The sequence below is a fragment of the Typopeltis vanoorti genome, chromosome 13, assembly GCF_054136105.1.
Source record: "Typopeltis vanoorti isolate ZY-2024b chromosome 13, IOZ_Tvanoo_1.0, whole genome shotgun sequence".
NCBI lineage: Eukaryota > Metazoa > Arthropoda > Arachnida > Uropygi > Thelyphonidae > Typopeltis > Typopeltis vanoorti.
Window position 1 is genome coordinate 2307124 of NC_143561.1, and position 27178 is coordinate 2334301.

Sequence of the window (27178 nt, forward strand, 5' to 3'; positions counted from 1 at the left end):
TGAAAATACAAGTGGTGGTGATGGCAGGCAATAGATGACATTGGTGCGGATGATGTATTTCACTGTAGTTGGTGGATTGAGTGGTGGAGACAGAGTTGTAGAGTAGGTGCCCTCCCTCAATAAGTTTTTGGACTCTTTGGAGGTGTCACGTAATAATAATAATAATATTCCTTATCCACATTTTAGCTTATTTTAACTCGGTCTCATTACATTTTTGCTATATTGTGTACATTTGCCTGTATGAAGCTTTTTAGATCCTAACTGCCTAAAAATATTATTATATATTATGAATTTATTTACATCTCAATAAATTTTCAAACCAATACAGTCAAAGTTAAGTATTTATTACTCATGAAAATGACACATCATTCTTTAAACTACATGAAATAAAAGCTATGTAACACGTGCTAAGTCAATTTCACCACCTACTCAGTGTGATAAAATGTGACGACCTTTCAATATTCTATTCATTATAATTCTTCTGCCACCAGGAGTTGACATGCGAGTCACATAACCATGGCGCTTAACCCTCTTCCATTCACTAGGTCGAGGAAAATGTTTTCGAACAATTGTTCGAACCTGTTGCACATAAGGAACATAAGTTGATAAAATTGGTAGGGAACACAATTTCAGAGGATGATAGGTGTTGCTACTGACCCATGCTTTCTGATTTTTAAAAGATTCCCTATAAAATACATCAAAATAAATAAATATATATATAAATAAATAAATAGAAATATATATATATATATAAATAAATAAGTAATTTTATAAACTTGGTTTTTTTACTCCTTCTCCCAAGTAAGCAAAACAGTTAAGTTTGCGCCTGAACGTACTTCAAGTCTAAAGGTAGTGCAACACCAGAACAACTCGTCATAAAGGTGGGTAAAGCTCTGATCACTATTCTTAGTATTTCCCATAATGTAAAACACATCTCACGAAGAGATGTATACTGTTATACATTATGGGTGTGTGGCGGGGGCAATAATGGCAACGTGACGTTGCCGAAATATTGGAAGGGTATTAAAATTTATTTTAATGTATATTCTATTGTACGTTGTAATTTCCTTAAGCTATTTAGTAAGAATGTATAACCAATGTCTAAGCCTTTCCACAAGAAGGAGGTATTTTATGGTAATTACAAATTGGATTTCAATTTGTAATGATTAATGCAAAGTAATATAATACAGTATAAAGAGTATGAGAAATAAAAAAAAACTTAAAAATGTTTAATTTGTACACCAAATCAGACATTTAGAATTAAATTCAGTCACCTCTTTCTTGTGAGAGAGTTGACTGAACAATGGCTTTTCTCTCGATAACAACACAATCTATTTCTCTCTCGACTTTTAAGAACAGTAGGACATTAGGATCCATACAAATATAAACATATGCAGCATGCAAACACTAAAAATATAACACATCCATGTTGCAAGAATGAGGAAAGTGCATACTCATATTCATACTTTAGTATCCACTCTGCAGATTACATGAATTTTGGGAAATTTAAAGTGACTGGAGTTATGGTTTGGTTAGTACATACACTACACATGTACTGCAACTCAACAGCAGAAATGGAGGGACACTATGAAATGTGTTGTTCCAATGAAAAGAACTGTTTGAATCTTGCATAACAGACAAGAAATCTTTATAAGGACTTTTCAAATTAAGGCTTTAACTTAACATTTTTGACTATGTAAAAATGTTTTCACTGGTTAAAACAATGAGAATTCCTAGTGATAGAGGTATCTTCCTAGTTGGAGGAAATGCAAACTAACCCTACAGATGACCTCCACTGTCCAAAAGAGATACACCACTTTACTGGTTTGCCTGAAGTATGAAATTTCTGGTCTCTAGAGAAGTCCTTCCATGCCTCCTGGTCCCTTGAAAAGCTCTTTGGGGCAACTTCCCCATCTGTGTCTGCCTCTCTTTCACCCAATGACAGTACATTGCTTGGAAAGAAGTCAATGGATACCATAGCATGAGGAATAAACAGCCATAGCACCCACCTTAATAATATATAGGATCCCATTTTGCTGCAATGACTGCAACTGGACCATTTTTCCTGTGGGCATGTAATGAGGTCCTGGACTGTTGTGGGGTGGACATCCCTTGACCTTACCCAACACTCCAGTACATCCCACAAATGTTCAATACGATTAAGATCAGGGCTCTGTGGATGCCAGTCAATTGTAATGTTCATGACTACAAACCATACAGTCACAGCAGAAACCTTATGATACAATGCTTTGTCTTGCTGAAACAGACAATGGTCAGTTCCATAGAAATACGACGAAGTAGGAAGCACTGCATTGTCAATATTCAGATACTTCTTGGAGTTCAATGTTCATTGTGCCATAAACAAAGGTCCACGGTCAAACCAGGAAAAAAAACAGGACCATACCATCACACCACCACCTCTGAATTTCATAGTTGGGGTTACACACTCTGGTAAGAGACATTCACTGGGAATCTGCCACTCCTATACCCATCCACCTGCTCGGTAAAGGGTGAAGCACAATTCATCGCTCCATAACACAGCTTTCCAACCTTCCACATCCCATTCTACATGCTCCTAACACCACTGAAAACGACGCTGCATCTTGGTTCAAGTAATGCAGAGCTTGCATATTGTGGTAATGCCATGGAAACCCAAATTGTGAGCATTGGTTCTCAACGTTTTTGTGCAGATTTGTGTTCCAGTCGATGCCTGGAACTTTGTATTCAATGTGTCAGCCGACAAATGGCAGTTTTTACATATTATTCTTCGTAGCACCCTAAAATCACATTCATTGAGTGTGGTGGGTGGTCCACTTCAGGTAGCACTTGCAGTTGGCTTCTATCTTCCCTGCGTTTCCATCTCAGTACAATATCATTCATTGTTGACATAGGATGGCCCAATTTGTCAACAATTTGCTGAATACACCCTCTGTCCAAATAGAAACCGAACTTTTGATATAAAATAAAACACTGGCCAATTATAATTATTCAAATCATTTATTTCAATCAATATACTCTCCCTCAGCTTTGATACAGCATTTGGCACAGTCAATTAATTTGTTAAATTAGATTTTTTATATTGGTTTTTGGAATACTGTTGAGGGTCGTGGTTACTGCCGCTTGAACGTTTTCAATGGTGCTGTACTGCTTTCCTTTCATCAGCAAATGAAGTTGGGGGAAGAGAAACAAGTCACAGGGTGCTAAATCAGGTGAATACAGCAAGCGATCCAACACACACAAACTTGGTTTTTGCTCAAAAATTGTCTCATAATGAGATGGTGCGTTATCGTGCAAAAGCGACCAGATGCCTGCATCACGATATCGCTTCAAAACTTCAAGATAAAATTCACCATTGACCATTTGGCCAGGTAGAACGAATCCTTTGGGGTAATGCCCTGGGAATCATAGAAACAAATCAGCACTGTCTTTACTTTTGACTTCTCCAAGCGACTTTTTTTTGGATGACCCTCTTCTGGTGGTCTCCACTCAGCACTCTGGTGCTTTGTTTCAGGCTCAGACTCAAAACACCATGTTTCATCACCAGTAATGACTGTTTCAAGGAATTTTGAGTGTTTATGAGCAGTTTCAACACGGTTCCTGCAGTATTCAATTCAATACATTTTTTTGCTGTTGGTCAACTTGTGGAGAACAAATCGCAAATTCAATTTACAAAGGCTCAAACTCTGAGTCAAAATTCTGTGCACAGTTAATTTTGGAATCCCCAATTCATCTTCAATCAATTCACGGACAATTTCAGGTTTTCTTTGATGAAATCACGCACTTTTGGGATGTTAACCAAAAGTGCGTGATTTCATCCCAAAGTCCAAGTCCCCCCGGCTTTTCGTCATCCTCAAGCATCTCACGACCACTTTGAAATCGCTAAACCCACTCGTAAACGTGAGTATGGAATAAGCATTCATCACTGTATGCTTTTTGAAGCATTTGATGCGTTTGGAAAATACTTTTACCAAGTTTAACACAAAAATCAATCACAGCTCTTGGTTTGAAACTCATTTTCCGACCATTCGTCAAAGTGCACTGTCATTCTCGGCACTATAACTCAACTTCTAATGAAACAAATGTCATAAACAGTTGATACAACACTAATGAAGGTTGCCGCTTTTGACAACAAAAAAGATACGACAGGTGGCGCCACTAGTTTCTTCAATTTTCGAAACGTTTGGTTTCTTTTTGGACAGAGGGTGTAGATAGGCCTGCAGTATGGCATCCCATCACAACGCCACTTTTAAATTCTCAGTTCGCTACTCATAACCATTTCACCCAGTCACAGCTGCAGTGACTTCGGAGCATCTTATTCCTCCAATGCATAATGGCTACAAATATGAGATTCGTTACATAGCATGATGCATCTTGCCCTTGGGAGTGTCCATCAATTTCTTTCCGACCAGTGCATTGCAACATCACCTAAAGATAACATTAATACTCTAGCATCATTCTTCTCAACAAACTCTGCATAGCAAACCAATGCAGATAATCTCAAACTATACCTAGAAATTTGCAATGCACCTCCTATAAACCTATTGATAGAAAGACAGAAAAAGAATTTTGAACAAAATGAAAAGCTTCTGGTCCTTATGGCATTCCACCAATTGTGCTCAAGAGAGAAAGTTGCTCCTGAACTATGACCTGTTGTTTATCATCTCTACATAAGACTATACTCAGTTGGCATTCATCCTATAGCATGGAAGTAAGCTCATATACCTCATTAATTTCCTGATATGTACCCTCAAGGGATGTTCAGACTACTATGACAGCACTCCATGATTAAGTTTACATTACTGTTAATCTACTATTAACAATTTTTCTCCAAATTAGTCCATTACTTGTCAGCTCTCCAATATTGTCATATCTAACATTTCACTCTTCTAAGGTACTTCTGATTGAATCGAACCACCTAGACATAGGTCTTATTCTGGATCTTTTAACTGCCATCTTAGCATCAAACCTGTTTTGCTAACTTTTCTCCCATTCTGTTTAAGTGACATACCACCTTTGATCAGAACTGCTCCAACAACCTTGAATGAAAACAATGTCAAGTTCCTTCTTAATTTCTTCATTTTTAACATGATTCTGCTATTGATGCCATCTGTTCAGGTCCCTAATTTTTATCAGAACTCTCATATTTGTGTTTCTAATCATTGATCAAGTGTTTTATTTCTAACCCAATACTCAGATTCATAACTTAAAACTGGTTTGAACTCTTGTATACTGCTAATTAAGTATACTGGCAAATTTCTTTCTTATTCTATATAAATTTATTCACCTGGCTCCCAACCATACCAGCATTGCTTATTCTGTTGTATTCATATTTAATTTGTCATCTTCACTAAAAACAGTGTCTAAAAAGATGAAATATGTTGTTTGTTCTATCATTCTCCATTGAGAATGCAGCTGAAACGTCTTGTTGATTTTCATGCAATATTTGTTAGTTGTAATTCAATTTAGTTAAGAAATCCTGGATTAAATATGAATACATGCAGATGATGCATGTACAAGGCAAGATTTCTTAACCAATCCATATAGATGATGAATAAGAGTGGAGATAACATGCATCCGTCTTACCCAGGAATGAATGCTGGTCTTCAAATTCATGCTTGCTCTTGTTATCATTCAGGGAGTGACAGGTGTGAATGAAGTCTGATTAGCAGAATAATGAATTACTGACCATTTAAAACTATATATTTAGAAATTCATGTACTTTCTTTTAGGGTTACACGGTGATCAGCACTCATATCTGTAGATTCAGGGACTCAAAAACACACGTGTTGAACAGATTATTTTATTAATTACAAATAAAATAAAACTTGACGTTTCGACCTCTATATCGAGGTCATCATCGGAAGAATACAACTGTATACAGAACCAAGCTACATGCTCATGCTTTCTATACCAGTAAACTAAATCTGCGTAGTTAATAAATCTTTTTTCTAGCCTGACCTCTAGTGATAGAAAAGAAAAACAAAAATAAATAAAGAAATTAAAAAAAAAAAAAAAAAAATTATATATATATATAAATATATATATATATATTATAAATAGATAAATGCAACTACAATAAACTGTTAGAGTCCTCATGTATTAATATTCTGGATAGTTATAAAATGATTTCTTTCAGTTGCTATTGAATGTTCTAAACACTTCACCTGGTCACCAGGTTGTCTTCTTGTAGTTGGAATTTTTCTAATGCTAGTTTAGGATGTCATACAGGTTGTAGATGGGTCCTCCACATTCTTGAAATGGTGAGGCCATCATTTTTGTTGAGATTTGGGTTGTGTTTGAGCATTTCACAAGACCCTTTAAATTTTCTCTCAAACCAGGTTTTGGTGCGGTGCAGGGACTTGGTATTTTTCCAGTCAATTCTATGGTATGTTTGGAGTGCATGGTCAGAAAGGCCTGTTTTACCGAAGTGGAGGTATTTAATGTGTCGTTTGTGTTCGTCTTGTCTGATTGGGATAGTTCGCCCTGTTTCCCCTATGTATGGTATGTTACATGTGCAGTGTATTTTGTATGCCCCTGGGTGTGCTAGGTGTGGAAGAGGATCTTTAGAGGAACTGAGTAGGTGTCTTAGCTTATTTGGGGGTTTAAAGGTGGTTTTAATGTTGTATTTGCGAAGTGTTCTGTCTATTTTTTCAGAAATGCCTCTAACATAAGGAATGGCAATAGCATTCTTGAAATCTTTTTTGTTCTTACTGGTATCTTTCGCCATTTGGCCCCACGGCCGCGAAGCTCTAAATACATTCCTTAGCCACCTAAACAAACAACACAAACGTATCCAATTCACCATTGAAATGGAAAAAAACGACTCTCTTCCTTTCCTAGACACACTTGTCACACGTCTTCCCTCTGGCTGTCTCTCCTTCTCAGTTTACCGCAAACCTACACACACAGGCCAATACATACACAAAAATTCTTACCACCACCCAACACAAAAATTAGGTGTCATAAGCACCCTTAAACACAGAGCCCTAACTATTTGTTCGAATGAACAGGCTCTAAACCAAGAATACAAAATCATCAACCAAACATTTATCAAAAATGGATACAATAAAAAAACTATTCACAAGATCCTCCATAAAGATACCAGTAAGAACATAAAAGATTTCAAGAATGCTATGGCCATTCCTTATGTTAGAGGCATTTCTGAAAAAATAGACAGAACACTTCGCAAATACAACATTAAAACCACCTTTAAACCCCCAAATAAGCTAAGACACCTACTCAGTTCCTCTAAAGATCCTCTTCCACACCTAGCACACCCAGGGGCATACAAAATACACTGCACATGTAACATACCATACATAGGGGAAACAGGGCGAACTATCCCAATCAGACAAGACGAACACAAACGACACATTAAATACCTCCACTTCGGTAAAACAGGCCAAACATACCATAGAATTGACTGGAAAAATACCAAGTCCCTGCACCGCACCAAAACCTGGTTTGAGAGAAAATTTAAAGGGTCTTGTGAAATGCTCAAACACAACCCAAATCTCAACAAAAATGATGGCCTCACCATTTCAAGAATGTGGAGGACCCATCTACAACCTGTATGACATCCTAAACTAGCATTAGAAAAATTCCAACTACAAGAAGACAACCTGGTGACCAGGTGAAGTGTTTAGAACATTCAATAGCAACTGAAAGAAATCATTTTATAACTATCCAGAATGTTAATACATGAGGACTCTAACAGTTTATTGTAGTTGCATTTATCTATTTATAATATATATATATATATATATATATATATATAATAATTTTATTTATTTATTTTTTTTATATATATATATAATTTTTTTTTTTTTTTTTTAATTTCTTTATTTATTTTTGTTTTTCTTTTCTATCACTAGAGGTCAGGCTAGAAAAAAGATTTATTAACTACGTAGATTTAGTTTACTGGTATAGAAAGCATGAGCATGTAGCGTGGTTCTGTATACAGTTGTATTCTTCCGATGATGACCTCGATATAGAGGTCGAAACGTCAAGTTTTATTTTATTTGTAATTAATAAAATAATCTGTTCAACACGTGTGTTTTTGAGTCCCTAAATCTACAAATATGAGAAATTCATGTACATTTAATCATACAAATAAAACATTTATTTTACAAATGATATTCTATCTTTTTCAATTTAGCTACTTGAAAACAAATTCTACCCTACGGTTCTTCTTTATGAACTGGTCAATAACATCATCATAAAAAGTTGGTTGTAACTTAATTTTCCCAAGCAACACGCACACTTGTGTGCGTGTTGCTTGGGAAACACTTCAGCTAGCCTTGTAAAGGCTAGCTGAAGCTTCCTGGCTAGAGCTACTTTGACTGCATATGGCCTGTGTTTAAGACGACGTGAAGGGAGCGAAAATGGCTTTGCACGTGCATGAAATCACAATGCTGCAGCGAGGACCTGGAAGATCCTACAACAGAGCAAGCCAAGGTAGCTTTGACTAGACGAGCAAGCATAGGCTTTCAATACACAACACAAAGCTCAATTATTGATGTGCAAACTTAAGACTTCTTCTGTCTACAGAAATAAAAGCCTAAATGGAATGCTTATAAATTCATGCATTTATTAACAAATAAATATTACTTCTTTCTCAAGTAATGATCTTGCGCAGCAAGCATGGAGAATTCATCCCTAGTCTCACTCCTGAGTTTACATCAAACCACTTTCCTGTATTTCTTTCAATTCTAACTGCTGAATTGCAATTTAAATGTAATTCATTTAAATGAATTGGAACATTATAGCGAGTAATAAACCACTTACCCCATATAATTGTAGTGTTTTGAAAAGCTTTTTCTGAGCATTTCGTCATATGCTTTTTCCATATCTACAAAAGTTAAATATAAATCCTTGTCATATTCACATGAGTTTGCAACTATTTGATGTACAGTGAAAATCAGACCATGACAATCTTTATTTGGACAAAACCAATCATGTTCTTCTCTAAGTTTCTATTCCACAATTTTTCTCTGCCTCTTTTCAAGTATGCTTGCATAAATCTTACCTGAAACATTTAGCAGAGAAATTATTATTATTGTTATTATTCAGGCCTCCATGGAGTCAAAAGACTCGTCACGGGAGGTCCTTCCTAAGAAACACAAAGTCTATCATACCACTCCTTAAACTCATTGACTGTTCTCACTCTCACCCCTCTTATCAGACAATGCATTCCATGGTTCAACCACCCTCCACCTCCATGCAAAGAAACCACTCCTCACACTCTTGCTCAGTTTCCTTTCATAACTTCCAGGGATGGCCCCTTGTTATCACTCCTTCCCGCTGTTCAACCAAGTGAAAGAACTCCTCCAGTGCCAGTCCTGAAACCATCTTTATTATCTGCCTTTGCACCATTTCCACAGTTAATTTATCCCCTTCAAATCCTGGGGACCAAATCAGAGAACAATAGTCTAAGTGTGGTCTGATCAGGGTCTCATACAATAGAATGATAACTTATCTCTGCAGGTCAGTGTCCTTCTCATTATTGCAGCAATCCTCTGTGTTACCTTCACCACTTTAATCTTGCATTCAGCTTTATTTCCTATTTTATAGATGGGAACTATGAGCTGTACTACAATCTTCTGAAATTCTACCTTCTATGTCCTCTAAATTGAAGCAGTGCAGCCACTGCAAAATTTTATACCTCCATATTTGAGCATCTCTGGTCAAATATCATCTAAGACAAATTATAAATGACAAGAACCTTTCTTTTAGTGTTACAAGGTGATCAGCATTCATTTTTGAAATTACGGATTCTACAACCGTGAATAACTCCCTTTTTATTATCCCAACGTTTCGATCTTCATATCAAGATCATCATCTGGAGCATACAGAAACATACAAGACAAGCTGTGTTACATTTCAAACCGTAAGCTAAAGAAACAATGATTTGATCACATGCTACTCACTGGCATGACCTCTAGTGAAAAAAAAAAAAAAAAAAATCACATCAAGCTAATTTAATATTTAATTTTTGATTACATGAATAAATATTCTTGCTTACAGATGGTTTTCCTTCCAGTAACAGTGATGTCCTATTTCTATTATTACAATTGTTATTTTTGATTAAAAATTATTTATAAATTACAACATGAATAAATTTTCTTATAGATTTTTTTTTTAACAGTGATGTCCTATTTTTCAGTATTAAAGTTATTATAGATTTAGGATCCTGGATTTTCTAGAGTCCTGTTTATAGTTGTTCTTATAGAGGAAGGATTCATGGACGAATATATGCCTTCCATATGTATTCGATTTTTAGACCATCATTATTGTTTAGATTGGGGTGGTTGATAATGATCTCACAAGCTTCCTTAAATTTGCGTTCATACCATGTTTTGGTGTGATGTAGACATCTAGTGCTTTTCCAGTAAATTCTATGTAAAGTGTTCAGAGCATGATCAGAAAGGCCAGCTTCACCACAATTATTATATTCGATGTGTCGTTTATGTTCTTTTTGTCTGATCGGAATTGTACGTCCTGTTTCTCCTATGTATGGTATGTTGCAGGTGCAGTAAATATGGTATACTCCAGGGTGGGCCAGCGGAGGGGAGAGGGTCTTTGGATGAGTTGAGTAAGCTTTTTAATTTTGCAGGAGGTTAAAGGTGGCTTTAAGGTTGTATTTTTGTAGTACTCTGTTCATTTTGTCTGATGTCCCTTTAATGTAGGGAATGGTTATAGTTTTACTGTAGTCTGGTTTGTCTTTGTTTTTTATTGAGGTCTTGTAGAGAAGTTTGTTAATAGTGTTTTCGCTCTATCCATTTTTTTGAAAAATATTACTGATCACTTTAAATTCGTTTTTTAGTGCCTGTTCACTGGAGCAGATCTTCAGAGTCCTGTTTATCTGGGAGTTTTCCTCCCGCAAAGCAGGCAAACCAGCCTTAAGAACACAACACTTCACAGACAATTACACATGGTTGAGTGTGGGGGTAACAGCTCCAACTAGTAGTGAGTTATGAAACCCAACAATGGGAGGCCAAGGCCCTACGAGGCTGTAGCGCCAAAGAAGAAGTAGGAATCAAGGAGAAGGAAGAGAAACTTGTTCTATAAGTATCTAGTTTGACTGTGAAGGGATGTTTGGTGGTAGTTGCATGTATATGAATGGATTTTGTGGAGGTGGGGAATTATTTATAGTTCTGAAGAACATTTAAAATGGAAATATTTATAGAAAATGAATGCATGCATGCAGTAGATATTACACTCGTAAGCAGTTGAATTAGAGATACCTGCTGTGTTGGCGAAATGGTGCTGTGATCGCCCTGGCAAATGGAATAGTGCCACATGACGGGGATGTCGTCATACCTTGTACTGACAGTCTGAGTAATAGTCGAGCACAGAATGGGGAAGACTCGAGATCTCAGCAAATTCAATCATGGACAGATAGTCGGAGCCAGACGTATGGGACACCCCATCTCTGAAGTCATGCAGGCACTGAGCTTTTCATGTGCCACTGTGTCAAGAGTGTACCGTGAGTACATGGAATCGGGTAAAACCATAGCTGCCAGGGAAAACTGCCGTGGTGTACAAAGTGTCAATGACAGGGGATGCCGTTGGCTAGCACGGATGGTAACAGCAGATAGACGGGCCACAGTGCTGCAGATCACTCGCCATTCAATGCTGGACAACAACAACGACATGTGAGCAGCCACACCATCCAGAACCATCTTCTCGCTATGGGGTACAGAAGCCACCGTCCGACTACGGTACCTCTGCTCACCATACAAGGCACAACGATTAGCATGGGCACAGGAACATTGCCATTGGACCCTTGATGCATGGAAAAGGTCACCTGGACTGATGAGTTGAGGTACATGTTGGTACACGTGTACCAAATTTTTTACCTTGGGTGTACTATACATTAAAGATACCAAGAAATTTTATATACAGGTATCCCTTGCTTAACGTGGAATTTGATTAACGCACCGAAATCAATTGTGACAATCCCTTTATATACGCAGCAAGAGTTTTAATTAACGCGCCTTTAAATATGCCATGCAAAAACATGCAATCCTCGAGGAGTGTCTCCTGGCCAAGAGAAAGAAAGTCATGAGCATGATGACATCATTCCTTCCTGAGTGGGTGTATTACAAGCGCCAATTGTTCTGCTATTTAAAAAAAAATATTTAGATAATGCACCTGGTCATCCAAATTCTCTTAATGATCAGTGTGAGAATGCAAAAGTTTTCTTTTTTTCACCAAATACGACATCATTGCTACAACTCATGGACATAGGCGTCATTGAAACTTTCAAAGCCTATTTTCTTAAAAAAGACATTCTCAAAGGCAGTAGAAACAACGACAGGAGAAAATGCGATTACACTCCAAGAATTTTGTAAAAATTTTGACATTAAACACGCAATTGAAAACATTCATGACTCGTGGGAGCAAGTGTCTTCTAGGTGCACGAGAGCTGTTTGGAAAAACCTTTTGCCAGAATGTGCTAATAACTTGGGTGATTTTCAAAATCCTGTGAACAACATGGTTGAAGAAATCATTGCAATTGGTGAAGATCTTGATTTTGATGGTGTTGATGCAGAAGATATTAAAGAATTATTGGATTCAAATTCAAAAGATTTCAGTGACAATTATCTTCTTGAAATTGAACAACGAGCATATGAAGACAACAAACAGATAGAATGTGAAGATGAGATTCCAAAGGAGATAACAATCAAAGAACTGGATGGAATATTTTGCAGTTTACAATCACTTAAACAGCAAATAATGGATATGGATCCAGATGTTAATCGATGCTTGTTTGCTAGGTCTAGAAAGTCATGTTTTGCTTGTTATCATAGAATATATGCTTATAAGAAAAAAAAAAAATAAAACTGTTCAAACAACTCTTGATAACTTTTTTTTTTTATAAAAAAATTGCAGTACTAATGTAGGTACAAGCATTTATTAAACATTTACCTTGCATTCATTTTTTATCTTTCTTAAAAGAGTACCATATAAAGTGAATTATTAATACAGTAATTGATCATGGACGAATTGTACTTTTTACCATTGATTATTATATTTGATTAACGCGGTAACATCGAGGGATTAATTAATCGCATTAATCAAGGGACACTTGTACTTGGTTTTAATCTTTTTTTCCCAAGTAAGCAAAGAAGCAAGCAAGTAAGTTTGCTTACTTGGGAAAAAAGGATTAAAACCAAGTATATAAAATTTCTTGGTATCTTTAACATATAGTACACCCAAGGTAAAAAACTTTCTACATATATATATATATATAAGCGGATTACTTTTCTTTTGAATCCTGTCCATACATGGTAATGATTTGCTATAGGTTTTGAAGCCTCTTACATAGATGTGATTAAAAAAATAATATCTTCTTTTTCACAGACGAGAGTGATGACTTTCAGTGGCATGCCAAATGCACAAAAAAAAAGGGCAGAATAGATACCAAAACCTCTTCCATTTTATTGTAGAACTGTAAAATAGCTCTATAACCCAGTTCCACATTTTTAAATATCAATCTCTCCAAAACATGGTACGTTTTCAAACTACTTCAAACCTCCAATATGCAAGGTGGTTGTCTCACACTAGATGGCAAAAATCACCTGCCATCTAAGGACATTCAGACAACTAACCATGATGCACTGAGGAACAATGTAATCCTAGTGGGACATTAACATGATAACAGAACCAGTCTCCAACCAACAGGCCATAGGTTTGAATCCTACTGCAGACATGAATGACTGGTGAAAGACAATTTCCATCAGCCATTACGTGATACCACTGCCATGTTTATTAGAGACCTGAAGTGGCATGAAAAAAAAAGGCAATATAAATGGTCTTTAGGACAGAAAAACCAGATTATTATTATCAACAGACCTCCATGGAGTCAAGAGACTTATCATGGGAAATCACCACTCTCACATGCACAACTCACCATACCTTGACTTAAATGAGTTTTAAATATCATCATTTAACCCAAAGTCAGTAAGGTGGGATGTCACAGACCCCAAAGATTTTAAATTGACTATAACTTTTTAACAACACGTGACAGTGAGTCATGCCTCAGTATAGCTTCCCCTCCCATAACCTGCTACTCGACGCCATAGATGACAGGCTGTTGCACGCAAACAAGTTTAGTGTGCAGAGGTGTAAAGTGTGCTGGGGTCCACCAGATCCCACCTTACCAAAAGTGTGATTATATTTACTTCCGAAACCTAAGTTGTTTTCATGTATATTCTACTAAAATATTATTGGTACCGCTAGGGCTTCTATATTTTTACATACCAATTATAAGCAAATACGTTTTCTAAATATTTAGAGGTATTTTTAGAATAATATCTTTTTTTACCAGATGAGTTACAAACAGGAAGAACAGAGGTTACGTCAACTTATAGATGACGCTTTGACAGACAAGGAGCCATTTAACGGAGATGAAGACAGTGAAATTGATTTAGAATTAGTCAGTAACTATGAGTTAATTTTGTGGATCTGTGTTTTTATTCAAAATTACAGGACACTTAAACAATCATCATCATGCATATCAAGGATTTAGGCCTAGCATGGCCTGTTCCGGCCTTAGAAGTCATCGTTGAATCGTTTAAGAGGACGTCCTGGTTTTCTTTTTCCTATGGCTTGTACTTTAAGGCTTGTTTTGGTAATCTTTCTGTTTTCATTCTTTGAACGTGTTCCATCCATTTATGTTTATATATTTTAATTTTTTCTATTACTGGTTCTTTGTTTAATTCTTTCATAATTTCTTCGTTTCTTTTGTGATCAAATAGAGTATACTTTGCAGTTTTTCTCATACACTTCATTTCTGCTGTTGTTAATCTTTGTTTGTCTTTTTGTTTTATTGTCCAGCTTTCGCTTCCATACATTAAGACCGGTAGGGCTAATGTATTGTATACTTTTAGCCTGGTTTGTTTTTGAACTAGGTTTGGTTTAAATATAGAGTTAATTACACCTGTTATTTTTAAATATTTTGCAATTTTTATGTTTATATCTTTTTCATTTTCATATGTGATCGTACATCCTAGGTAGTTAAATGAATTCACCTGTTCTAAGATCTTGTTATCTATTACTATTTTAGTTCTTGCTGGATCTTGTCCATTAAAGGCCATAGTTTTTGATTTTTCTGTTGATAAACTTAAACAATACATAATCTAATATTGATTAAAAAGATATGGATTTCTATAATACATTACATTATTTGGGTGGGTCTGTGGGACCCCACCTTACCACTTTTGTTACATTTTCCCACCTCACCCGTGCCAGGTCATGGCACTCAAATATACTGGTTTACAACATTTGATTGATGGGATTCACATGAAAAGGAATGCAATAACAATATCGAGATAAAGGCAAATAACACATCTAAAATCATCATCTTTGATAATTTTGGACATGTTAGAATAGAAGAGAGTGTGGCACATTAGTGCGAAAAATGGCACTGATATGCCATAAGTTCTACCTCTCATTCAATAATTATCATTACTGTCTGATGAAGTTTAGATTAGGCAGATGCTGCATATACATCAAATTATAATTTTGACAATTATGGCAAAGCACATCAGTATGAAACATTATTATTATTATTATTATTAACCAGGCATCCCCATGGAACTGATATAAAAAAAAAAAAAAACACAAAATAAAGTACTCCTTATAAAGTGTTTCCCAACAACTACAGCCTCAAATTATTCAAGAAAAAAAAAGTCAATAAATTTCTTTCCCAACCCCATACATATACATGGCAATGATATGATAGGCGTTCTTCTTATATACAGAACCAATAGAAAAAAGCAAATACAACTTCCAACTCATCTTGAAAAGTTGAAGATTATAGTTGTTGGGGAACACTTTATAATGAAGACTCTTTCAGGAAAGATGGAAGAAATAAGGAAGAGCAGAAGTGTGTTTGCAGTTGTGCTGTTTTAACAGGCCCAAATAAATAAATAAATAAATAAATATATTTGATTCGATTATTCTAATATCAAACCACATTCAATCTGTTGTCTCTGAAAATACAACATCCTTTTGAGTTTATTCCTATATCCACATTCACCTGTCAACCAAGTCTCTCTAATGCTTATTTCTGGCCAAACTGTTCTAACCGATGCCACAGAATCATTATTATTGAATAACTCTGGCATTAGTATAAATGGGTTATACAAAGCTATATAAATAGACGCGTATTTTAGTGCATCTGTTTTTGGTGTGTTATAACGTATAATTTGACAAAACACGTTGCAAATAAGTATGGCACCTGTGCGAAGGAAAATGGCGGCCCAGTAACGATGGTTCGCCATCGTTATCAAAGAACGGTAGCATAAAAGAAATGAGTCAGTGTACTAGCTGTGAAATGTACGCTTTGCGGAGTGCGGTCGGAGTGTGGTTAGATGATAATAAAGGATTGAATGTGTGTAGAAAATGTAGGGAGAATGAGGAATTGAAGTGTATTTCGGATCGTGAGTGTGATATTTTTGTCAACCTTCAGAATGAAGGAAATAGGGATATGACAAGAAACGGCAAGGTTGTACATGAAAATTGTGAGAGTGTGAATGTAGAAAGTGTGAATGATAGTATAAATGGTTTCTCAGAGAATAAAAAAGATGAGATAGATGCATTGAGTGAGATCGCTTTGTTGAATAGTGCGATAGAAAGAGCAAAACAGCAGCTAGAGTGCATGAACAAAAGTAGACTGAATGAACCAACCAATAATAAAAGGTATGACAGGAAAAATAGACGTATGAATGCAAACATGAACAAAATGAAGGATAGAGTGCTGTATGAGACTCGTTAGTACGAGGTGTGTTAGTAGAGGATTTGACAAAATCGTACCAACCTGGTGTGACCATAAAGGACGTAACTGAGTCTATTAGAGAGCAAAAGGAAAGGGTGAAAGAAATGATTGTTGTGGCAGGTACGAATAATTTGAAAGGAGATAAAATGGAAATGATAGAAGACCTGAATGAATTGTTTGAGGTAGCAAAAGAAAAGAGTGAGAGAGTTAGAATGATTAGTCTTTTGCCACGGTATGACAGTGAAATGTTTAAAAGGAGGGCCATAATTGCGAATGACTTTATGCGTGGGTTATGTATGACGAGTGGTGTGGAATTTGTGGATGTGTGGAGTGAGTTTGATGGGCGAAAGGATCTATATAAGATGGTTGGCTTGCATTTGAATGGTTACGGTGTAAGAAGACATGAGAAAGTATTGCTGAATGTAGTGGATGTGCAAATTCAGGGAAACTAGATTTGTTAAGGGGGGGGGTAGATATACAGTCCTTATGGAGGCAGTTGAATGTAAGAATGAATATAATATGCCAGAGCAAATAAGGACAACAAATCTGAGTGGGATAGTTAATATAAAGCATCAAGGTAGGGTTGGGGCTAATGGGGGTCTTAAATTCATGTACACTAATACTAGGAGTATTAGGAACAAGAAGGAAGAGTTTTTGGCCATGGTTGGCACTTCCAGACCACAGGTTATAGGTATTAGTGAAACATGGCTGACTGTAGATGATATAGCTAGTGGGATTGAATGTGATGGGTATAGTGTGTTCAGGAATGACAGGGAGAATAAAATGGGGGGGGGGAGGAGTATTGTTGATGATAGCTGATGAGCTCCAGCCAAGGAGAATAGAAGTTGAATTGCAGGATAGAGAAAAGAGCACATTTGAGGCCATTTGGTGTGAGATTGTGGCTAGCAGAACTAAATATACAATTGGGTGCTGCTATAGACCAGGTGATGGAAAAGATTGTGGTGACAGTATGCACAAGCAAATAGAAGAAATGGGTGGAAGGAGGGTGATTATTATGGGAGATTTCAACTATGGTCGCATTGATTGGAGTGAGGAGAGGACACACGGGAGGAAGGAACTGGATTTTATGCGGTTATTAAGGGATAACTCTCTGCGACAGCATGTAATGGAAAATACTAGGGGTCAGAGAGTGCTTGACCTAGTAATTACATCTGAGGATTTGGCTGTAACAAATATGACCACATTGCCACCAATCGGTGAGAGTGATCATAGGGTCTTAACTTGGGAGGTGGCTAAAGGTGTAGAATTTTCAATTAAGACAGGGTACATGTGGAATTATCGGGCTGGAAAGTATGACAAGCTTAGGAGTTTGATTGGTTCAGTGCCATGGCATGTACAACTGCAAGGACTAGAAGTTGATAGTGCATGGGAGGTAGTTAAGAAGTGCTTGCATGAAGCAATGGCTGACTGTATACCTAGAGTACGAATAATAAATCAAGTAGGGGTTAAATGGATGAATAACACCATTAAGCTTGAGCTGCAAAATAAGAAACAACTATGGAGGGAATTTAAGGAGAAGGGTGACCGGCAGGCACATGAACGGTATAAAGCGCAGGCCAGAAGGGTGACAAGTGTGGTAAGAAAAGCAAAAAAGGATTACGAAAGAACATTGGCCATGCAGGCTAAAGAGAATCCTAAACAGTTTTTTAGATATGTAGCAAGTAAAAGGAAAAATGTACATGGCAGATTGATTTTAAAGAATGCCGATGGTAGGGAGGTAACTGAATCAGTTGAGATAGTTGAGTTACTGAGTGAGCACTTTGCAAAAGTATATCATCCAGGTGGTGACATTGCAGAAACGAATAAACCAGTAGATTATACGGGAATTGTGGTTAATGAAGTTGAGGTGAGTAGTCTATTGCATAACCTCAATGTCAATACATCTGTGGGATTGGATGGTATACCAGCTCGTGTTGTACGAGAAGCAGCTAAAGAATTGTCAGTACCCTTGACCATTTTGTTTAATTTGAGTCTTGGGTCTGGGTTAGTCCCGAGCGGGTGGAAAGAGGGGAAAATAGTTCCACTGCATAAAGGTGGTTCCAAGACTGCTGTTGTAAATTACTGACCGATTAGCATATCAGGAATCATTGTCAAGGTCTTAGAGAAATTAGTCAAGAAAAGAATACAGGATTGGATAGATGAAAATGGGATATTGTATGGGGGACAACATGGTTTTGTGAAGGGTAGATCATGCCTCAGTAACTTGCTCACGTTTTATAACACAGTGACGGCTGAACTGGAGAGGGGTAATGGGTTTACAGTGATACTACTGGACCTTGCCAAGGCCTTTGATAGGATACCACACGGAACCCTAATCAGTAAACTGGAGCAGATGGGTATAGATATAGGGTTGGTGAGATGGATAGGAGGGTGGTTGAAGGAGAGATATCAAAGAGTGGTTTATTCAGGAGTGGAGTCTAAAAGACGTCTTGTGACTAGTGGAGTGCCACAGGGCTCTGTTCTTGGACCACTGCTTTTCAATTTGTTCATCAATGATATTGGAAAGGATCTGAGAGGAAGTGTTCACTTGTTTGCTGATGATGGAAAGTTGGGTAGAGCAATTGTGAGTGCACTGGATGTCAAAATTTTACAGGATGATTTGGATAGTTTGGAGGACTGGGCTAGGAAAAATGGATGTCAATTTAATGTGGCAAAGTGTAAGGTTATGCACTTTGGGGTGAAAAGAATAGCAGCAGTATATCGCACTGGTGGAACCATACTCCAGGAGATTGATGAGGCCAGGGATTTGGGAGTGTTGGTGGATAGGGAGTTGAAGTTTAGGGGGCACATTGCAAAAGTAACTAAAACAGCTCACCAAATCACTTGGCTTCTGAAAAATACTTTAACATGCAGAGACGAACAAGTTGTTGTTCCTCTGTATCGAGCCTTGATAAGACCCCATCTGGACTTCTGTGCCCAGCTATGGGCACCAGGGTTTCTTCGTGATGGGGAGGAAGTGGAGAGGGTCCAGAGACGAGTGACCAAGATGATAGCAGGTCTGTGGAATGAACCTTATGAGAATAGGTTGAAGATTTGTGGGTTGCAGAAATTGGACGATAGGCAAAGGAGGGGTGATATGATTGAGACATTCAAATTACTGAAGGGTTTTTATAAGATTGATCCAGAAGATATTTTTGAAAATATGACTGGTGGTGGGAGGACTAGGGGCCATGCATGGAAGCTGGGAAAGAGCGTGGTTGACAAGGGTGTTAGAGCTAGGTTCTTTACTTGGAGAGTGGTAAATGAGTGGAATAAGCTTCCAGAGTCTGTTGTGGGTGCTACGACCGTGAATGAGTTCAAGGCAAGGTATGATAGATACTGTGTGAATGTTGAATAGTTGTTTTTGACATGATGTTAGGGCCTCCCTCGATGAGTCTGTCGACTCCTTGGAGTTTCCCGGAACAATAATAATAATAATAATAATAATAATAATAATAAATGGCATCAGTAACATCCTTTTAATCATTCTTAGATCATTCTCATTCTCACTAGTCTCAAAGTGCAAGCATATAAACATACTTGCTGATTCCTGCCATATAATCATCCCTAGTTTACCAGATTCTCTCCCAAATCTATTTAAATGCAGACAGTCATTAATATACATGTGTTTTCATCCATTAAATTTTCTCCATACACCTTTTATTATTATTATAGAACTTCCATCAAGTCTGAAGACTCATCACAGGAGGCACTCATTAATGATTATTCACACTATTCACTGACAGATCACTCTCAACTACTTCAATAAGCCATTCATCACTTCCAAGCAAATAGTCCTCATACTTTTGTTAACTACACTATACTTCTACACAACTTCCAGGGATGATGATCATGTTACCAGAATATTTCTTCAGCATCTCTACTCTATAAAAGCACCTCAACAACATATATTATCTAATGAAATTCAAAACAGAAAACAGCATTAAAGAAGAAACCCTTGGAAAGAGTAACCCTCTGATAGTAATATTTTAGATTCATTTCAATTTTTTAGAGAAAAACTCCTGTTTTTAGGCAAGGTTTCTGAACTGAAGATTTCAGCATGTTTTTCTACTGGTTTTTATTTATTTGCAAAGGCAACAGATTATTATTATTGGCTACTCCGAAGACTCGTAGAAGGAGGCCCTAAAGATCATGTCAAGAACTATCCAACATTTGCACAATATGTATCATACTTTGCTTTGAACTCATTCACAGTCATGGCACACTGGCAAATCTTTTCCACTCATTCACCACGCTCCAAGCAACCTGGTTCTAACACCCTTGCTAACTACACTCTTACTCAGTTTCCATGGATGGCCCCTAGTTCTCCTACTACCAGACCTGTTCTGAAAAATTTCCTCTGAATTAATCTTGTAAACAGCCCTCAGTAATTTGTCAATCATATCACCTCTTTTCTGCCTATCAACCAGTTTCTGTAACCCACAAATCTCCTACCTGTTCTCATAAGGTTCATTCCACAGACTTATAATGCAAAGCTTTATAATAAACATTACCAGTTCCATCAACGTGATTACACAGCTCACAATCTTTTGATTTCAAATCAATCTTATGCTATACAACATTAATTTTACAACCATTATCTTTTGTCCATAATTCAAGTTGGTTTAAATCATTACTGCACACACACACAGTGTTCCTTCTATACAGCCTACACTCACTGACATGACACTTTTCAGTTCACCTCTGCTTTTTTTGTGGTTAAGTTACAATCTTTACTCTCTCACTTTTCAGCTTCTCCAGTAACGCTTTCATATCCTTTCTCATTTGATACTTGTTACTTTTCAAATCATTCATATAAGGCACAGCTATTAATGTTTCCTTCTCCAACTTGTATTCTAATAACATCACATACATCTTTAATCTTCTCTTGAAGAAAGCCTGATTTAGTCATCTTTTCATCAAATACATGGAATCACTATACAATATCAATTCCTCTCTCTAACAGCCTTTCATACTGTCATGCCTCTTTCCTTATCTCTAACTCCTTTCTCTTCAGTACACTCTCACTTCTTGCTCTTTCATGCATTCTTCTTGTTACATCCCTTGCAATCTCTTTCTCCTGACTTTCTCTCAAGTCCACTGTTGATCATCATGCATCAAACAACCTTATCTCTGCATTCTCTCCTTCCTGAGGAACCCTGGTCTATTTCACCAGGTCCACAGTAAAAGGTAGATGCCATGCTTGGCAAATTAGCATGAATGTAGGCCAAGCACAATTATTATAAGACTTCAACTATGGAGAAAGAGACTGACTGGAGAGAGGAAAGAAGGCATGGCAAGATGGATGGCATGTCAGCCTATATACTACGTGAATGTGCAAGAGAATTGGCAGTGCCTTTGATGAAGTTGTTCAATTTAAGTCTGAGCTGTGACAAAGTTCCAAGGGAAGGGAAAGAGGGTAAGATAGTTGCATTATATAAAGGTGGCTCCAAGACAGAAGAAGCAAACTACATACCAATTAATATATCAGGAGTAGTTGTTAAAGTGTTGGAAAAGTTGGTTAAAGTTAAAATCCGACAGTGGGTGGATAGGAATATGATACCTTATACTAGATAATACAACTTTATAAAAGATAGGTCCTGTCTTAGTAATTTATTCACATTTAATAATAAAGTGACAGCAAAATTGAATAAAGGAAATGACTACCACGTGATACTACTGGACTCTGTAAAGATATTTCACAGAATCCCACATGGAAAACTATTACAAAAGCTAGAACAAATGGGAGTGGATATGAAGCTAGCAGCATGAATAGGGGTGAGGCTAACAGATACCACAGAGTAGTATATGGTAGAGTGAAATCTAGGAGAATGAGGGTGACTAGTGGAGTACCTCAGGATTCTATACAAGGGCCATTACACTTTTAATTTAAATATCCTGCAGGATGGTTTAAATAAATTAGCAATGTGGCAAAGGATAATGACTGTGAATTTAATGTTGCAAAATGTAAGATTACACACTTCAAGTTGAAAAGGTTGCATATGGTATATCACACTGATGCCAATGAATCGCAGGAAACTGACGAGGCTAGGGACTTGGGGATAATGTGGACAAAGAGTCAAAAGCGGTAAGTTTACTCAAAGGATTACCTGGAAGTTGAAAAACATGCTGCCAAGGAAAGATAGGGAAGTTATTATCTTTCTTTATAAGGCTATGATTCAGCTGCATCTTGACTACTGTGCACAGATTTAGTCATATAGATTTCTTGGTGATTAGGAGGTGGTGGAGACCATCCAGAGACAAATTATCAAAGCTAGTAACAGGTCTGTGGAATGCTCGTATGTGAACAGGTTGAAAGTGTGTAGGTTACAAAGTTTAGTTGATAGGCAGAAAAGAGGAGACATAAGATATTAAAAGGGAATTATAAAATTGATGCAAAGGAAATATTTCAATATAAGTCATAGTCAGAGAACTAGAAGTCATCTGTGGAAGTTGTGTCAGTGTAATTAGTAAGGTATAAGGACTAGATTATTTTGTGTGGTGAAATGTACTACTGAATTAGTTGTGAGTGTCCTGACAGTGAATGAGTTTAAAGAGCTATGTTAGGCTTTGTGTGTATAAAATTAGTGTGGGCCTCCCATGATGAGTCTTCAGGCTCCATGGAGATACTATATAATAATAATTTAGATTTCTCTTTTGAATTTTGTATCAACAAAATTCTGCCATGCATTTCCTGTTTCACAGGAGAAAGTTGCAGAATCGAACCTTAAATATTCGCAATAATTACTCTTAACGTTAATAAAGATTTCAGTAGTCTTCCTGAAATTTAAGCTGGATCTTGGTATTTTATACCATAGGGTACGAATTGTGTAGTGATGTGTAAATAATTACTAGTTATTATTACATACGGGCACCTCCATGGAGTTCGTGGACTATTTCGTGTAACGTTCCTGTGTGCTACTTGATTTGCCTAATTTGATACTTTATGATGTGTGCATATAATAAACAACTCCGAACTCTTAATCAAACTTTGCAAACCTAGAGCACAAGAGTACCGTGTATGGGCTAACGATTTGTTTTTCTATTTTTATTGTTATTTATTTATTTTGTATTTTTACACACCGTAATCCAGAAATGATTAAATTATTAAACTGCTATTTAAATTTAATAACTTCCAATACTAGACATTTTCTAAGGCAATTAAATGTTCTGATAAAATAAGGTAAGTTATTTATTTCTATTAGTTGTTTTAACAATTTCCGACTTACAGCAATGAAATGTTTAGATTTTGACGAACTGTACTCCTTAACAAAAGTTTAATCATCGACATTGCAGAAATATAAAAATTATATCACACCAACTCCCAACAAACTAATAGTGAAACTCTACGCTAACTTTCAGTGCTTCAACTGCCACCACAGAAAACACGGAAGAATAAAGTGTTTGGTAATAATCTCTGGAAATTGCTGTGCAGATCAAAGAGATAAATTATTTAATGTACATACGCATAATAATAAAATATAGAATCGCCCTTAAATAATTTAACTTCGCTGCCTATCATTTTTTTTTACTTAAAAATAATAAATAAATAAATAAACTTGATATTTATACTTTTTTTCAATATTCCAATGTTCCAATAATCCTAATATTTTCTATGTACCGGTGTGTGCGTTTGCTACATTCGATTTCATTCTCCTGAGATGTGAATTTAAAAGTCGAATTTCTTCGGAAAGAAAAGCCCTACTTGCTTGCATCATAGTTTGACTAAATTGCAATTTGCTGGAGGTGAAAAAAATAAACTTATTTCGTTCGTGACTAAAATCTAAATTATAGTGGTCTTTTTTATTCAAATCTTGCATAATGAGAAATATACAGTAAACATAACATAGCGGGGTGGGGCGGAGCGAAGCACAAATGGGTGATCACATACCATAAGTTTAAATAGTTAAAAGTTAAAAAATGAAGCTAATCAACTGTTAAAATATGTCCTGATCGCCTACCTTGACAGATATTCCTTCGTAATAACAAAAATCGATTACTGATCGATTTGTATTATAATAATTGATCAGTAATAATTGATTAATCATTATTGATCGGGCAACGATGTTTGAATTAGTTAGAAACTAAAGGCATAGATTATTGTATACTGTATTTGCTGATAATGCTAATTACACTTGAATTCAGTTTGAATGAGGTGCCTGAAAAATTACTGGTATGAGACCTAATGCAAAGAGTCAGGGAAACTAGATGATCAAAATGTGTGTAAATAGCTTCGAACATGGTTATGTATCTGGCGAAGAAGTGGGAAAATATACTTTGGGTTAGGACGTTTTGAGTATGTCTGGGAAGGGAAGAGAGAAAGTTATACAACAAGGCATTATTCTAATTATAAATATAGGCTAGGTGGTTATTTGTTATGTCTATACACTAATGCCAGAGCATCAGGCACAAATTGGTTGAGTTCGTTGCTTTATTGAAAATGATATACTTAATATTGTTGGTATTAGGGAAACCTGGCTATCAGAATCAGATATGGTAACTGTGATCAAGTGCAACAGCTATACTTATTTTAGGTAGGAGAGGAGGATGAGTACTACCAATGATATCAGACGACTTACGTCCAGTTAAGGTAGGAACGCAAGAAAACAATAATGATGGCGATAATGTCCGATGTAGTAGAGGCTATCTGATGTGAAGTGGAGACTAACAAAATGAAATACATGGTAGGGTGTTGCTATAGGCATGGCGGCTTCATTGCAGGGGATGAAGAAATGCATCGCCTTATGTGTACTAAACAAGTGATCATTATTTGTGACTTTAATTATTTTAACATTTTAACATTGATTAGTATAAGAGAAATCTCACGATAAGAATAAAAAGGAATTCATTGAATTGTCCCGAGACAACTTTCTCAAGCAGCATGTGAAACAAGGAACTCGAGGTCAAAGAGTGTTATATTTGATCACAGCGTCAGAAGGAGTCTCTATTAAGAATATGACTATTTTACCACCGGTTAGTGACAATGATCATGTCATTTCTTGGGAAACATCTAATTATATTGATGTTCCCATTAGAACAGGTTATATGCTGAACTAAAAAGCTGGAAATTATGATCAACTTAGGTGAATACTATCTTTGGTCCCATGACATCCGTTACTAAATGGGTCAAATATTAGCAGTACATGGGAATGGAAATCTTTGAAAATGTGCTTAAATGAGGCGGTATCTGCATGTATACCTAGTGTTCGAAAAATAAATAAGTTAGGAGTGAAATGGATGTGTAACCTTATTAAGGAAGAGATCCACAAGAAGAAGATAATGTGGAAAAAATATCGTGAGAATAAGAGTGAATTATGAAATATTTATGAAATATGAGATTTCATAAATATTTATGAAATTCTGGCCTTAAGCTTTATGGAATATATAAAGCTTAAGGCCAGAAAATTAACGAGTATTGTACGGAAAGCTAAACTGGAGTATGAATAGGCTGGAAATTTGGGCAAACGAAAATGCAGTTTTAATACAACAGTAGCGGTTCGTAAGAATTTGCAGTGGTGTGGCTGCAATGTTATCAGTCCAAACTGCACGTGAATCACGCGTTACTCTCACTAGGTAGCGGTTTGTTGCGGTCTGCATTGAATACAGCTCCACCGTTGAGTATACTAGGCAGTACTGATAATAGCCCTAGCCTGCACAGCACATTGACTATTGCTACAAAATGAATTATATAAAAAAACTATCGAGCGGTATTGTATTAGAAACAAGAAAATAACGGATTTTCGATAAATATATAAATAAATAATTTAAGAACGGCAATAATAAAACAGAAACATTTGCTTTATACTGGAATGGCTGCAGCCTTGCAGCCCTGATGGACGAGTTGCCACTGATAAGTGTAAAGTAATGCACTTCGACATGATGAGATTATTATTATTATTATTATTATTATTATTATTATTATTATTATTATTATTATTGGAATAATAATAAGCTAACGCCTTTTAGATTTCCAGTGACATATTATTTTAGCAGGTTATGCTACAAGAAACTGATGAGGCTAGGAATCTTGGAGGGTAGTAATAATGGAGGATAGGAATTTAAAGTTCAAAGGTCACATAGCAAAATTTGCAAATACTACTCAGAATATAATTGCGATGTTGAAGTGAATTGTGATATGTAAGGATAAAGAAGTCATTTTGCATCTTTATAAATCCTTAATAATACTGCACCTGGATTATTGTGCACAGATTTAGTCTCTTGGGTTCCAAGGGATAAAGAAGCTGCTGAAAGGATGCAATCTCTTGTTTGCACCCTTTAAGAATTACAAAGCTTATATACAGATTATTGGATTTAGATTCTGAGGACAAGTTGTGATTATGTCAATTACAGGCTCTGGTTGAAGGAAGAAAGAAGACATGAGGTCTATGAATT

General features: G+C 36.4%; 1 protein-coding gene across 1 annotated transcript; it reads right to left on the reverse strand.

The window, feature by feature from the left end:
* Positions 1-323: 323 nt before the first annotated feature.
* mRpL34 (mitochondrial ribosomal protein L34) lies at positions 324-24153 on the reverse strand. Its single transcript, XM_090403003.1, has 2 exons — positions 24016-24153; positions 324-685 (listed from the first exon to the last, which is right to left on the reverse strand). The coding sequence occupies exons 1-2, from the start codon at positions 24075-24077 to the stop codon at positions 430-432; spliced, it is 318 nt and encodes a 105-aa protein (XP_090259129.1). The 5' UTR covers positions 24078-24153; the 3' UTR covers positions 324-429.
* Positions 24154-27178: the final 3025 nt, after the last annotated feature.

Excerpts from the sequence above, each read along its gene's own strand:
- mRpL34 (XM_090403003.1), bottom strand. The coding sequence starts at position 24,077 with ATGTCGATGATTAAACTTTTGTTAAGGAGTACAGTTCGTCAAAATCTA. Across the intron at positions 686-24,015 it reads AATCTAAACATTTCATTGCT|GGAATCTTTTAAAAATCAGA; the intron begins GTAAGTCGGAAA and ends TGTATTTTATAG.